The sequence below is a fragment of the Mandrillus leucophaeus genome, unplaced genomic scaffold, assembly GCF_000951045.1.
Source record: "Mandrillus leucophaeus isolate KB7577 unplaced genomic scaffold, Mleu.le_1.0 Scaffold192, whole genome shotgun sequence".
Taxonomy (NCBI): Eukaryota; Metazoa; Chordata; class Mammalia; order Primates; family Cercopithecidae; genus Mandrillus; species Mandrillus leucophaeus.
Window position 1 is genome coordinate 1,760,597 of NW_012101943.1, and position 16,255 is coordinate 1,776,851.

At 36.9% G+C, this 16,255-nt stretch overlaps 1 protein-coding gene across 2 annotated transcripts in view; it reads right to left on the reverse strand.

The window, feature by feature from the left end:
* Nucleotides 1-2,407: 2,407 nt before the first annotated feature.
* The window catches only part of KCNH5 (potassium channel, voltage gated eag related subfamily H, member 5), a 341,485-nt gene continuing 327,637 nt past the window's right edge, over nt 2,408-16,255 (reverse strand). Inside the window, exon 10 of one of the 2 annotated variants that reach the window (XM_011978277.1) lies at nt 2,408-4,286. In XM_011978277.1, coding sequence (XP_011833667.1) covers nt 4,273-4,286 — 14 coding nt within the window. In that variant the 3' untranslated portion in view covers nt 2,408-4,272. The remainder of the gene's footprint in view (nt 4,287-16,255) is intronic. The other variant, XM_011978276.1, reaches the window with a different exon arrangement.

The window sequence follows — 16,255 nt, forward strand, 5'->3', positions numbered from 1 at the left end:
CTAGAGCAATTTCAAACCCCAAATTTTCCATTTTTTCTTTGATATGCATAAAGTTGTTTGTAAAAAAAATACTTAGGACATTTTTAGTCCTATACTTAATGCGAGATGCAACTAGCGTCATAAAAATTTTCCATTTTAACAATGAAGCATGGGCCTGTATTCAACCACTTCATTCATTTCAACCACTGTGCCTGAACCATTTTCAGTACCATTCATGTAGCTTTGGTATTGTCATCTGGCTTTTGTGTGCCCATTTGCCTTTTATCATAATCTCTTCCATCTGCTAGATCACATTTAGTGCAACAATATCCTGATGCAGACTGATAAAACTTGCCATTATGATACATCACTCACATTTCCATTCTAATTTGACTTTTGCTATTATGTTACAACCACCTGTCGAGGATACAGCATCTGATCTTACCTATTAATAACATCATAGAAAAATATTGAAGGTGCGTAAATTGCTTTGGAAAATGTTTGGATTTCAAATACATATCCATTTACTCCTATTAATACATTATTTAGAAATATAATATTAAAAATTTTATTCTGGATGCACCAAGAGCATCTATACAGTGTAGGAATAAAACATGCAGTTATCTGGTCCCCAAAAGAGCATCTACTGTCTATGTGCTAGCTGAGGCAACATAGAACATGATTGTATCATTATTGCATGTATTAAAGCAAGTGTTCACCCTTCATTCAAATCTGAGTAAATTCAACTGCTAAGATTCGTGGAATCTGGGAACCTAAAAGACTACTCTATATACAATGTTTGCTGAAAACACGCATTCCTGCTGAAAACAGCGGGGTGCATTCAGCACCTCTTCATATCATGCACACAGAGAACAGAGATGGCTGAAAAAACTCTATGATAACTGTGCCATAAATAAATAATTGATACTTTCCCTCCTTCTTGAAAACTCGGAGTAATTCAAAACCATTATGTTTCTCACATATATGAACAATAATATTGTAGGTCAATTAGGTGAAACTCTATGTCAATGTCAGAACACGGTAAATATTTGCACCACTAATATGCAAAGGCATGAATTAGAACTTCAAATCATCATGTTGTTCACAGTCATTCTTTTACAGTTTTATACCAACAGTTATTTTTGAAGCACTGGCTAAAGTTAAACTAACAACTTCTGTACTCAGATTTTTATTTTAACCACACATTCACCTTTAAAAGCTTAAGCCAAACTTGACTTAAACAGATAGAAAAACATCCTGAAATTCAATAAATGTCAGAGGTCAAGAAAAAGACATCATCCTCACCATGAAAGCAACAAAATTCCAATTTCAAGGCTGATTCCTTACTCCATAATTATTTCATTTTCTTGTGTTTGTGGTAGGTAGATATTGTAGCATTACATGGAGACGTGCTCCCCTGAAAACTTCCATTATGGCTAATGGAAGTTATGTGCACAAAGAAAGGAAAACGGAGCCCACGGCACATAACGTATGTTTCGAGACTCCTAGATTAAAGAGGCACATCTTGTGGGCATGTGAAGTTCAGTAGAAATTCTAAAATAGCAACTGTTTTTATAAATCACTGTTTTGCACTTCTCAAGTCTGAATGCGATAACGTGTCTTTCAGTTCTAGTGGCTTTGGTTGGGGATACTGGGAGATAGAAAAGCTCATACAAATAGGTATAATAGACCAAAATATCTCCTTCGATTTTGCCATCATTTTTGCATATTGTTAACATATATGTACAGAAGGTCCAGTAATAGATAAATTACTCACACATATTTTCAACTTCATGCAAACACTAACTCCCCTGCTCCCCATATTAAATGCTGTGCATGCGCTGACTGAAAAGTATGCTTCCCTGAACAACTTCCTAAAATATAGTTTAGTCAAAAGAAATAAGTTCTCCTGGGTTCTTACAAGTGAATGTGTATTTTATTCTCAATCCATATCATTTAAGGGACTAGCTATATACAGGACAACTCTTCGTGACTTTTTTAAAAAAAACTTGACAATAGGCACTTTCTACAAAGAGGATTTGAATTCAAAAGACTAAAATTCAGTCTCTAGTATCCCCCTTTCATAAATGGATCTGCCTGAGCCACAATAGTTTATTGAATCAACTTAGCAGAAGTCCAGCAGTAGAACTGTGTGCAAAAAGCTTTTAAAAATTATAACCATAATAAAATGATAGAAAAGCAGTTATCTGAGTCGAGCAACTTAATGTCTACTTCTTGGTTTGTTTGTTTGTTTTACCACATTTCATGTGTTATCACTACAAACACTAAGATTCATGTGTCAACAATCCGTACCAGTGTTTCATTCTTTCTAAGTTACAGACATGCCACAAAAATTTATCTGTTTACACTCTTTTTTATTTTATATCATAATAGTTAGTATTTTGATATGATTACTTAAATGCTTTTTTTTTTTGTATATTTCTCTGCTAAGAAGCCTTTCAACGTCACTCTTGAACATGTTTTGGAAATACAAATTTAGAGCATTCATAAGCTTTGGAAATTCAGCATCTCTTACGTGAATTGTCAAAAGGCCTTATACCCTGTAGTGCAGTGTTTCTATAATAACGTACACTATATTAATAGTTTAGTATTTATGGTGTCGATAATGTCAGCCTACAAGATGGCAGCTGTTCTCCAAGAAGGAGGGAGTAGGGATTTCCTTACATAAGAGCTAATGATTACTATCTAAGTATAATGTTAAAAAAGGAGAGGTATAGTTGATCAAAAATGTAATTCATGCACAAAACCCATAGCAATAAGTTTTCAATACCCCACACTGTTATCTGACTTAGCAACAAAACAGTCATTTAAATGGAGCAAACACCGCCTGTAGGGGAAAAGAACCTAACACTAAGTTACAGAAAAATCCTAGGGAAAGAGATCATAACATGGTACTAATAGTTTAAAAGACTGAACTCTTCCTTGGCATTAATCTATAATTTTAACTTAACAGAACAGTGAGAAAATGATAGCACGATATACATACTCAGCCTGAGATCAAATTTGTCATGGCAACATTGGCAGGTTGGACCCTGATTCTTCAAATATTACATTGCCTTGGGTAACAAAAATCATACTCTTTTATTATAGAATAGAGATTATAAATAAATGTAAATTGTGCATGCAGTCAACTGCATAATATACAAGCAATATCTATGTTTTTAATCATCATCTTCTTTGGCAGGCCAGAATCCAGCTGGACATGCAATATTTACATATCAAAATCCATGTGTGGTCATCATCTTGAAAGCAAGTGAAAATATATATATGTATATACTGTATATACACACATATGTATATACTGTTTTAATATATTAACAAATATATATGTATATATATTAAAAGTGGATTTCATCTTTGTCAGATTCAGGTGATTCAGGCCTTGAAACACTAAAAATATCCTGACATGGTATCTGGGGAGGTACTTGGAGTGGCATTTGGGATTTGGGAGACGAGGCCTGGGGTATGCTTTTCTCTGACAGTATTTTTAAAATTTCTGCCACCTGCTTTTCTAGGGCAGTCATTCTGCAGCTGAGCAGCTGGATGTCCTCTTTGAGTTCGTGTTTGACTTCCTGCAGTGTGGTCTGTAAGGCCTGCTCCGGGATGGGATAAAACGGGTGCTTGGCATCAGCCTGGATGGGACTGTGCTCCAGCGGACTTCGGGCCTCCCCAGCCTTATCCAAACGAAGGTCACTTTTTGTAATTCCACTGTCACAAGAATCTGTTTTCCTTAGTGGGTTTTTGGTCACACTGTTCTCTGAATCACTGCTCTTGGGATCCTCAGACAATAGCCCCATTGACTCAGCTTTAGTGACATTATTCCAGTCTTCCTTTTTCTCCTCATGGGCTCCCATATTATTCTTGAGTCGCAGCCACCCTTTTCCATTTCCATTCTTCATTCTTATTGGGCTGTTGACTTTGAGACATTTTTGGTCAGCACCGCCGTTGGGCTTGAGTTCCATGGCATCGCGGTTGTTCTGCTTAAGGGATTCGCTGGTTTTCACGTAGGCCAGAGATGTCTGAATGGGAGTAATTTGTGACACAGTCACCACACTGGTGCCAGTGATGGAGGCTCCATTCTGTAAGGAGCGGCTCTCTACCTGGAGTTGGTTCCTCTCGGGGTCACCCTGTGTTGAGCCCTGATTCCGCAGCTCCTTCTGCTGCTTGAACTTCTGGAAGAGCTTTCTGACCGGGTGGTCCACAGGGATGCTGAGGGTCACCTCATTCTTCTGCCGGAGGCGCTCCTCCTCCTCTTTCTTCACATCACTGATCTTACGAAAGATGATCTGTGGAACGGGAGAGACAGTCAGAGCCTGATTATAAAAGCAGATGGATTAACAGTTGTGTGACTCTATGCTGTATGTGCTTTGTGTTACAAAGAAAACCCTTCAACATTCAATAAGATTATTTCTGAAGAAAAAAATCCGAATGCCATTTATGGAATTGCATTTATGAAATTTATGGATGCAATATGCCTTAAACCCAACACGGAAATGTTGGCTACTTATTTACTTAGTTCTAGTCCCCTACATATCAGAGGGAGAATTACTCAAGAGACAACTGAGTAGAGGTACTTTGCTTCTAGTTTATGTTCCCATTATATTACTGTTTAGTAGGAAATACACAAACACACACACACACACATATATATATTTGTATGTGTATATATGTATACATATATAAGGAAATACATATTTATCCCTTAAATTTCTCTGTAATGAATTGCTACTTTTGTATGATTTTCCAATTTTCCTTATTGTGTAGAAATAAGATTCAAAACCATTTTTAATATTATCCTCTGTTTGAGTATCAGATAGTAAGAATTCCCGGCTATAAATGTACTGAAAAGTTAGACAGTTTAGCAAATGGCACCTGGGGTGGGTGAGGGGAGAATTTAAATTTATTTATGTGACCCTAGAAGGCAGAACTAGAATTTGTGAGAAAACGTTTCTGGGAGGCAACACCAGCTCAGCACAGAGACTTCATTGCAAACTGCTCTCTATCGAATAAACTGCCTCGAAAACTCATGATCATTCTAGCACTAAAAGGTTAAAACAGGAAGTATGTTTTTCATGTGACATGTTCACTGGGTTGGAGGTTGAACTCTTCAATTTCCAAGATTCTTTAAATTTTAAACATAAAACTAAATACATAGTACAGGTGAGGGGTTAGATATCCATAAATAAATGAGCATCATTTTATTTAAAATGTATTTTGAAGATAATAATGGGAAGAACTTATGATAACCCCATCAAAAGAAATAAAAAAAATGTTGGCTATATAAGAAATTGCCACATATATTATCAGAGTTGGAAGTAAAGTTAATGTGTGAGATTTTTGCTCAGAGTCCTGAAAAGCAAAGTAACTGCAGGTGAAGGCTGTAAAGAAAATGAAAAAAAAAAAAAAAAAAGAGTTATATAAGATAAGGCACTTTCAGAATCAGACAATTTTATTACTCAAGGAAAATTACTTACCTTGGTCACCCTCTGTAAGTTGTTGGCTAGAGTAGAAACACATGTGAAGCATGCATTCTCTAACCCATAACAGACACTCAACATACATTGGTTCTCTCTCCTTGAACTCTCATAAAATACTCCTATCTGAAACCATTTACTATCCTTTGAATATTCAGCAGCTGCCTGGAGTAACATATAATCATTGATTTTACACCAAAAACTGATACTATTGATGGTCACCGTTAACAGAAAAGTCAGAAAAGTAGGAATTCCCCTTCCAGGTAAGAGGGCATTTTCTAAAATGAGATTGATGCACTAAATTCAGCTTATCAAGTGGTAATAATTTGTATTTTAAAATAAATTCAGTAACTGTAAAGGCCAATATTTTTCTTCTTGTTAGTGGCACATGAAATTGGGTCTTTTAAAAATATGTAATAATAATCTCAAATTCTGACATCAAAGTTCCAGCAGTTTAATTAGAAGTCTTTCAAAGGGTTGACACATTTCTTATGCTTCCCAAGTAAACATAGGTTGTACTAAGTCTTCAAGATATGTACATTCTTTAGAACCAGACAGACCCAGACACAGAAACACAGATACTATTTTCCTATTTCAGTGCCTTTTTGAAAAAGGACTCACTTTGATTCTATGGGTGGACATAAGAGGCCTAATATGAATAATTTTCCACATCCCCCTTTCCATTCACCACTGGCCCTTTTTACTTTTTTAAGGTGGTTGTTTAGCCTAGGATAGACATAGTGTTGGTTCGATGTGGTAACTGAGAGCAGCCTTCACATTTGGGAAAAGGGAACCGTTTCAAAGTCAGTAGAGTGTGACAGGTGCTAGGCACACAGGAAGGTCAGGTAAAATGCAGGTCCCCTGTGCAATATTTGGGACATACTAAAAACATCAGACATTAAAAATCTGAATTGGACGTATGTATACTTTAACAAATATTCATTGTTTATCAGAATTTTAATTTTACTTTGGAGTCCTGTATTTTTGTTTGCTACATTTGGCAACCCTATTAGTATATACAGACAAGGACATTCCTATCCTTGTAATGTCTACACATCCTGCCACGCAGAGACTATACTGAAAGATTTGGTATTACTGATATCTGAGAATTTGTGGACACCTTAGGCAAGAGCCTTATTTGTTTAGATTTGTCAATATAATGGCCAATACTTGCTAGCAATTATTGTGTGCTTACCAAGTTCAGGGTGTTTTGTGACGTAAGACTGTAACATGCCCATGTAAAATATCAATAAAATAAATCTTTCCCAGCTTCCTTGACCACCAGCTGCCCCACCCACCCAACCAAGAACAAACAAAAGTATTTGAATTGCTACTCTTTAGCTAGAAACAAAGACTCCAAATACAAAAATACACAGAGCAAAGTGGGTCCTGGCACACGGCTTGATTTCTCACCTACACCAGGGGACAAATGAGGTATAGCTGGATCTGTATTTTGCTGTCAAGAAACGTAAAAGTAACAGGGAAAGAGAAAAAATCGAGCTCTGGTACATTAGATGACAGAATTCTGAGCATTGCACATTGTTCCTTTCCCCCTTTTTACTCCCCGGAGATAGGAAATTAAGTAATTTTAAACATAGCTCCCTTGAGGTTTGAGGGTACTTATGAGCAACAAGACTGGTCCTGAATTGTTACCGAGTTTGCAGAACAGCAGGACCTACACATCCAGTCTCAGGAGCCAGCAATGCACGGTGGAAAAACATGCTCTTTAGAGAGCCACAGATCTCTTCTTTGCTCCTTGCCCTTCACTTCCTGTATAGCTCAGAGGGGCACTGGCTGGGATGCCCTAGAGCTCAGGAAGTCACTGAAGTCAGTCATTCGTGAATTCAGTCTGCTAGAAGCCAGCCAAGGCAAAAGCACTCTGTGAGGTGGGAAAAGTTATTGCACCCCGTAGGTCACCTGCCACCAGGGACTTTCAGGCCATCAATTATGCCACACATAAAGACAGCCAGCAGTTGGACATGACCAGCTCAAAAGCCAACACTCTGAGGAGTGGCTACAGGCCCTCCAGATCTCAGACACAAGCCCTAAGTCCTGAAGTAGATCCCCCTTTCTCCTTAGCAGCAGGCCTGCTGACAATCTGCAGCCCAGTGAGAGGAGAAGCAAGTGCAGGAGGAAGGTTGGAAAGAGGGGGTCATGAGGAGATTTATCACCCAGTCTATACAACTGTAACTGAAGCCTAACTGAAAACAGTAACACTTGGATTTAGTCAACTACTTATTATATCCAGGTTTGTAAGAGGTAGATTTTTTAAAAAAAATTACTAGTTTGAATTGACTGTATAGGATTAGATTACATTTATTTTACTTTTGACTATGGAACAAAATAATGGTATTGTAAAATGATTATAAAATAGCTGTATGTAGCAATGTGGTCACTTCCACACATGTATTTTCCCATTTAAGTGTCATAAATGAGAACATTTTATGAGCTAGGTCCTATTCTCTACTGTAGGACACAGGTCCTATTATTCTTATATTACAGAGAAGCCAATTGAGGCATAAAGAGTTTAAGTGGTTTCCCTTAGGTCACACAACTGAGTGTCCAGGATACAAATCCGAGGGGTCAGATTCCAAACAGTCTTAACCATTCCACTCTCCTGCTCCTCAAGGTAACTTTTATACTTTCTCCTGGACTCCGTGAAAACTTGGATAGATGAATGGGTGAAGTAGGAAGTCGTGCAGCAGTTTCACACCCAGCAGGTCACCCTTCACAGAGCCTTTGCCATGGAGAACCACCCCTGAAAGCAGTGAATTGAACACGATCAAAGCTCTATGCTTGCTGGGAAAGTGGTAGCCTTGACCAGCACTTTGAAAGAGCTTTGTGGGAGACAGTCTCTAGACCCTCCTCACTCTCCAAAGCAGAGCCAGTAGGCTTCAATGCATGCTACCATTTTGTAGCTTCCGGTCCCCTTCAAGGATGCCTTGTGTTTTTGTTTTGTTTTTAACTTCCTTCTACATATATTAAATATACTACCTTTATGGAAGGCGGGGGCAGGGAGGGTCAAAGAATGTGACTTTCCCTGGACTTTGACATCATCCTTGATTCCATTCACACCTAAATCATTTGTTTATTAGAATAGGGATTTCTGTCTGCTTTGCTAACTGCTATATCTCAAGTGTCTATAACATGCCTGCCACATTGAAATTCCTCAACAAATAAATGTTATTCATTAGTTCAAGAACCTTTTCATACATTCAGCAAATGTATGTTTGTTACAAATAAGAAGGGCACTTTATAGTTGCCCTTCACTATGTTCCACTCTCCAAACAATGAATCAGTGCTATCTGTATATTATTATTATTATTATTATTGATCATTAATGTCTACTCCTCATTTGGAAGCAGAAGCTATATCATTTGCCTTCTGGCATTCCTAGAACCTGGCCAGCTGCTGAACAAATGCATACTGGATAGCTCACGTTCAAATCTTTGACCCACAAATCAGTCATTGAAAGGTCTTGAATCAGAATTTGCTTTGATTTCATTGCAAGGATGCAACAATATCCATTAGAAGCTTATTTTCTAACTTATGACAAAACAAAATTTTCTTTCCTACTGCAAGGTAAGAGAATATAGGCACTGGAATTAAAAACAAATGAAAAATGAAAAGGTGATTTAATCATGCTTATGGGCTTTAAACACTAATTTACAAGGTGCTACCACCAGCTGATCCATATCTTATATGCAAAGTATGATAGTTTTTTGTTTTGCAGTTTAAAAGAATGTACAAATATAATAAATCAGAAGATAAAACATCAGGGATGCCTAACATAAGTAACTCACTGTATTTCAAAAACATGAAATGCAATTAGGCCCTCTCTATAAGTCCTTACAGTTTCAGAGACAGTTTTATGACCTAAGCTCCAATATTGAGTAACACTGAATATTTATTACTAAGAAAACTACATTTCTATGGTAATTATTATACATTACCATTATGAGTATTCTCAAATTAATTCTGCTGAACGTTTCCTTTTAAGAAGGGCTTTTTGGCTGGGAATGGTGGTTCATACCTGTAATCCCAGCTCTTTGGGAGGCCAAAGTGGGAGGATCATTTGAGCCCAGAAGTTTGAGACCACCCTGGTAACACAGGAAGACCCTATCTCTACAATAAAATTAAAAAAAAAAAAAAAAAAGACACGCGTGGTGGTACATGCCCGTGGTCCTAGCTACTTGGGAGGCTGAGGCAGAAGGATCACCTGAGCTCAGGAATCTGAAGTTCCAATAAGTTATGATCATGCCATTGCATGTCAACCTGGGTCTCAAAAATAATAATAAATAAAACTTTTAAAAGGAAGGGCTTTTTACCTTTAACTTTATTTTTAACATGCATGTAGTAAAATGGTTCAACTTAACATAGCGGAAACATCGATAAATTTTATTTAAACTCTTTAAAATGGTGTGTTTTATTTACGTTTTAAAAATTGCATCCTACACTTTGGCCATTGAAAGAACCTATAAACAGTAAGATTTTTCAAAATCCAATTGAATCTTTCATGGGCAACTGGCAAATTGTAACTCAAAAAGTAAAATGTCTCCTGCTAATTCAATATGTAATTTATATACTTTAATTTTACTCAATTATTATATGGATGATCATTTTTCTCTAAAAAACAAGCATTTTTTTAACCATGAAGAAATTATTATAGAAAGTGTTAAAGGATTTGAGTTCGTAAGAGTTCAACTTGTATGAATTAAATGGTGTGAAAAATGCACATCCTTACTTATCAATGTAGTTTTAAAAGAAATCAGCTTTTAAAAAATCTAATATTTGGTTTTATTCTCAGTACTAAAAACCTAGACCCTTTTTACTTGATGTACATTGTGTCCATCTTTTGTCCAATGGCAAATCAGACTGCTGCTGAACACTACAAAAATTAAGGACAAAATTTAAAAACCAGAAATCAGGCTACGGTTCCAGCTACACATTTATTGGTAGAATGCACAATAACCTGTACTGTTTCTATCAGCAAAGAGATTTATTTCATTTAAGCTTTATTTTTCTCTGTACTTAATTATGTTCTGCAGAATCCATGCTGGAAGGTTTAATTTATTTAAATGATAAAAGCTTCTTAAACGTAACAGAGAACATGGCCAACTGAGCTTTCCATTTCAAAAGTAGGGCATTTGATCATAAAAGTGATATCAAAATTGAATAATTTGAATGTGTACTGAACTTTGAAATCCAATAAAGGCAAGAAAAGAATAGTTAGAATCATTTGTCCAATGACATGGATTTAGTGTTATATAATTTGCAGAAAAGAAAGAGATGTTTTCTCTCAAATGGCTCATCACTTACAAGATCTGTGAATTGACTAGGAATTTATAGCTATATGTGATCAAGCAGTGAGTAGCTCTGGTTCATTTGACTCTCCTGGGATTTAGTTGGTTTGATTCTTCGGTTCTTCTTACCGTTTCCATAATCTTAGTCACAAATTCTAACTCTAGCCCTCCAATCCATGACAACCTGAACTAATACAACAAAGCATTATTTATTCAACACTACCATGTATATATCAGAGGCTGTAAACTCTCAGTGAAGGCCACAGTGATGGGGCTGTTGCAAATGACCATTCTACAAATTTAGATGTGCTTAGGGTAACAATGGTGCATGATACTCTCTTTTGAGATGTGGCAGCCTTGTTTACTTCAGCCACTCATAAATCTAGAAGCTCTCCAAGGGCACAAAATGTGTTACAGATCTAATTCAGCCTCTTAGGCCCTAAAACTTTTGAAGAATTAATTAATTAAGCAAATGTAAAGAAAAAGGAAGGAAGGAAAATGGGTAGAGAGGAAGGAAGAAAGGGAGGAAGGGAGGGAGGGATAGAAGAAGGGAAGAAAGGAGGGACGGGAAGGGATAGGGAAGGAATATCTTTTGGTTTTGCTAATGTGTAGGTAATGCCTAATGTAAGAATGATTAGTATGATGCAAATGCAAAAGATTCTAGAATAACTAATACAGTTACTGAAACAACTAATGAAATGTTCTAAGCATCATTTTCTTTACCATGTAAAAGATCATTTATCTCAATTCTGAATTCAGGCTATCATAAACATGAAAATATATTTTTCACAATGAACAAAACATAGACTCTAAACTTTACCAGCGCTAGCCTAACTTTGAAATATGGTGCTCAATGCATATGTTTTTATTTGTACAAATTTTTCATTTAAAAAAAATAGAAGGAAAGCAAAGTCTTCAAAAGCAAGAATACAGTTATTCCAAGGTTAATCTGACAAGGTTTTTTTTTTTTAGACGGAGTCTTACTCTGTCACCCAGGCTGGAGTGCAGTGGTGCAATCTCGGCTCACCGCAAGCTCTGCCTCCTGGGTTCACGCCATTCTCCTGCCTCAGCCTCCCGAGTAGCCGGGGCTACAGGTGCCCACCACCACGCCCAACTAAGTTTTTGTATTTTTAGTACAGACGGGGTTTCACCATGTTAGCCAGGATGGTCTCGATATCCTGACCTCGTGATCCGACCACCTCAGCCTCTGACAAGATTTTGATTCACTGTATCAAACACTGCAGTAGCCCATGAATTGCTCTCCTTGCCTCAATTTTTAGTCTCATTTTTCTTCATTCTACTCTTTGCTGTTGACTATAAAATATAATAGTGTACTAGTCCAAAAATTACAGAATAAAATCCAAACTCCTTAGTAAGAAGTCAGCAATCCAGCAGTGGTCCAGCCCTACCTGCTTCTCCAACCTCTGCTCCTTCACTCCTCACTTGGCCTCCACACACCTGCCACACTGAGTCACTTTGAGTTTGAGCATGTATTTATGATACTGCATATACTGTTCTTCTTCCTCCTTCTCACCCACTGGAGAACTCCTACGTGTCCTTTGATACTCAGCTCAACTGTGTCCTTCTTTATAAGGTAGGACTAGCTACATAATTTTCAGAGCCCAATGCAAGATAAAAATTCAGGATCTCTAACATCATACATCATATAGTATATAGTAAAGTACTAGAAGCTTTCCCCCTAATATCAGCAAAGAGAGGAGCAGGGATGATCCCATCACTTCTGCTTAACATTGTATTGGGGGTTCTAGCCAAGGAAATTGTCGAGAAAATAAAATAAAAGTTATCCAGAATAGAAAGGAAGAAGTAAAACTCCTCTAGAGATGACATGATCATGCATATAGAAAAATCTTAAGAAATACAAGAGAAGCCCGCTAGAATCGATAAAGGAGTTCAGCAAGGATGCAGTATATGCATTCAATATAAAAATCTGTTATATTTCTATGCACTAGCCATGAACCATCTGACAATGAAATTAAGAAAATAATGTTATTGACAATAGCTTCAAGGAGAATAAAAGAAATAAATTTAGCAAAAGAAGAGGTATAGGAGTTGCACCTAGAAAAACTACAAAACATTGACATAGATTAAAGAAAACCTAAATAAATGGAAAGACATCTCATGTTTACATATTGGAAGATGATATTGCTAACATGGCAATACTACCCAAGTTGCTCTATAGTTTTGATACAATTTTCATCAAAATTTCAACTGCCCATTTTTCAGAAATTGATAAACCAACCCTAAATTTTAGATGAAAATGCAAGGGACTCAGAAGAGTTGAAACAATATTGGAAAAAGAGAACAAAGTTGGAGGACTTACACCTAACACTTTTAAAATGTATAACAAAGCTACAGTAATTAAAGGATTTGGTACTGGCATAAGAATAGACATAGATGTCAGTGGAATACAACTGACAGTCCTGAAATAAACCTATGCATCTATGGTCAACTGGTTTTTGACAAGGGTGTCAAAGCAATTCAATGACGAAAGAAGAACAGTCTTTTGAAAAAATGGTACTGAAACAACTGCATATACACAAACAAGAAATGAATGTGGATATCTGCCTAACACCATATACAAAATTAAACTTATAATGGATAAAATACCTAACTGTAAGAGCTAAAACATTAAAGTTCTTAGAAGAAAGCAAAGGTGTAAATTTTAGTGATCCTGAATTAGACAATGATTTTTTAGATAGGTACATAAATCTCAAGGCAGGAAAGAACAAATTGATTAATTGGACTTCATCAAAATTAAAAATGCTTGTACTTCAAAGGACATTATCAAAGTGAAAAGACAACTCACAGAATTAGAGAAAATATTTGCAAATAATATATCTGATTGCATAAAGTAAAGGTGGTATACACCATGGAATATTACCCAGACACAAAACTGAATGCAATCATGTCCTGTGCAGCAACATGGATGCAGCTGGAAGTCATTATCCTACCTTAACACAGAAACAGAAAATCAAATGCTGCATGGTCTCACTTACAAGTAGGAGGTAAACATTGGGTACACACAGATGTAAAGACGGGAACAATAGACACTGGGGACTCTAAAGAGGGAGGAAAGGGGGAAGGGTTAAAAAACTAATTATTGGGTAGTTTTTCACTACCCAATATTGGGTACTCTGTTCACTATTTGGGTGATGGGTTCAAAAGAAGCCCCAACCTCAGCATCACACAACATATCCATGCAACAAACCTGCACATCTACCCCCTGAATTTAAAATATAATAATAATAATAAATCTGATATAGGTTTAGTATCTAGAATATATAAAGAGCTATTATAACTCAGAAATAAAAAGACAAAAGAAAAATAATTTTAAAATCATCAAAAAATTTGAATAGACATTGATTCAAAGAAGGTATACAAATGGCCAATAGGCATATGAAAAGATACTCATCATTAATCATTAGAGAAATGCAAATTAAAACTACAATAAGCTAGCATTTCACACCCTGTAGGATGGCTGTAATAAAAAACACAGAAAATAACAAGTGTTGGAAGGATGTGGAGAAACTAGCACCTTCACACATTGCTGGAAGGAATGTAAAATGGTATAGCCTCTGTGGAAAAGAGCTTGGCAGTGCCTCAAAAAGTAAATCATAGAGTAGCCATATGACCCAGCAATTCTACTCCTATATATCCAAGAGAATTGAAAACATATAGTCAAACAAAAACTTGTACATGAATGTTCACAGCAGCATCATTTATGATAGCCAAATATTAGAAACATCCCACATATTCGTTAATGGATGAGTTGACAAAAATGTGGTGTATCCACACAATGAAATACTATTCAGTCACCAAAAGAAATAAAGTATAGACACATAATGCAACGTTGAGAAACCTGGAAAACATCATGCTAAGTGAGAGGAACCTGACTCAAGGGGCCACATCTTAAATGATTTCACTTATATGAAATGTACTGACTTGGCAAATTGAGAATCAGAGAGGATATGAATGGTTGCTAGGCATAAGGGAATGTGAGAAAGTGGAATGACCACAAATGTTTGTGGGTTTATTCTGGGGATGATGAAAATGTACTAGAATTAGATAATGGGGATGGCCGTACAACTTTGTGAATATACTAAAAAATGCTAAATTGTATACTTAAAATATTGTGAGTTGTATGGAATGGGAACTATATAGAGTTCCTTGTTCAAATTCAAAATTATGAAGAATTTCAAGATGACAAAAACAGAACATTACACCAAAAGCGGATCCTTCCAAGTGCATGGCCCTGCATATCTGTACAGGTTGCACACCCATGAAGCCAGCTAGGAAGCTTTCACCAGCCTCTCAGTCAGAGTTGGTCCATCCTACGCTATACCCCAATAGCACTTACTTTACGCCTGATAAAAGAAAAACTTCTGCCGAATTAAATTTAAAGGAGTTTAATTGAGCAATGAATGATTCGTGAATTGGGCAGCCCCCAGAATCACAGTGGATTCACAAACACTCCAGCGCAGCCACGTGGTGAAAGAAGATTTGTAGACAAAAAAGGGAAAAGATATACAGAAATCGAAAGTGAGGTACAGAGTGGCTGGATTGGTTACAGCGCAGTGTTTCTCTAACTTGAACAATCTGAAGACTCAGCAGTGTATGAATGGTTGAAGTACAGTGCTAGGATTGCCCAAGACTTAGCTATTGTTACAGGCACATACTCCTAAATTAGGTTTTCAATCTTGTCTACCTATTAAGCTACGTTGCTATTCATCCACAAGGACTCAAACACAGAAGTACAGAGTCCTTCTCAGGCCATATTTAGTTCACTTTAACGTGCCTCTTATTAAGTGGTAGGATGCAGCACATGCAAGATATTTACATTATGGATATGTGTTAAAAATCTACCATGTTCCACGTTCTGTGTTGGAGTTAAGAATATATCTGTAAACAAAGCAAAACTCCTGAAGTATTTTATATGATGCCAGATAGTGATGGGGGCTACAAAGAAAAATAAAGTATAAGGGCATAGGGAATGGCAGAGTGGTTGAGTATCTATGAGGAGGTGATACTTGCTCAGAGATATTCATGAATGCAGAAGTGGGCGACGGAGAGGGCTCAGAGAGGGGAAATCTTAAGGTGGGAAAATGCTTTGTATGTTTCAAGCACATTAAGGAAGATACAGTGGGTAGCCCTCAGTGAACAGGAGGAGAATGCTGCAGAGGACGTGGAAGAGGTGGCCAGGGACTTCAGATTTTACCTGTGAGGAGAGGGAAAGTCATGGGAAATTTGGAGCAGAGGATTCACATAATCTCACTTCCACTCACTTCCACATTGAAAGGTTGGAAGGATAGAAGAAGAGATACTAGTAAAGAGACTTTTTGACCCCGTCTCTACTAAAAAAAAAAAAAAAAAAAATTAGCCAGGTGTGGTGGTGGGCACCTGTAGTCCCAGCTACTCGGGAGGCTGAGGCAGGAGAATGGTGTGAACCCAGAGGCAGAG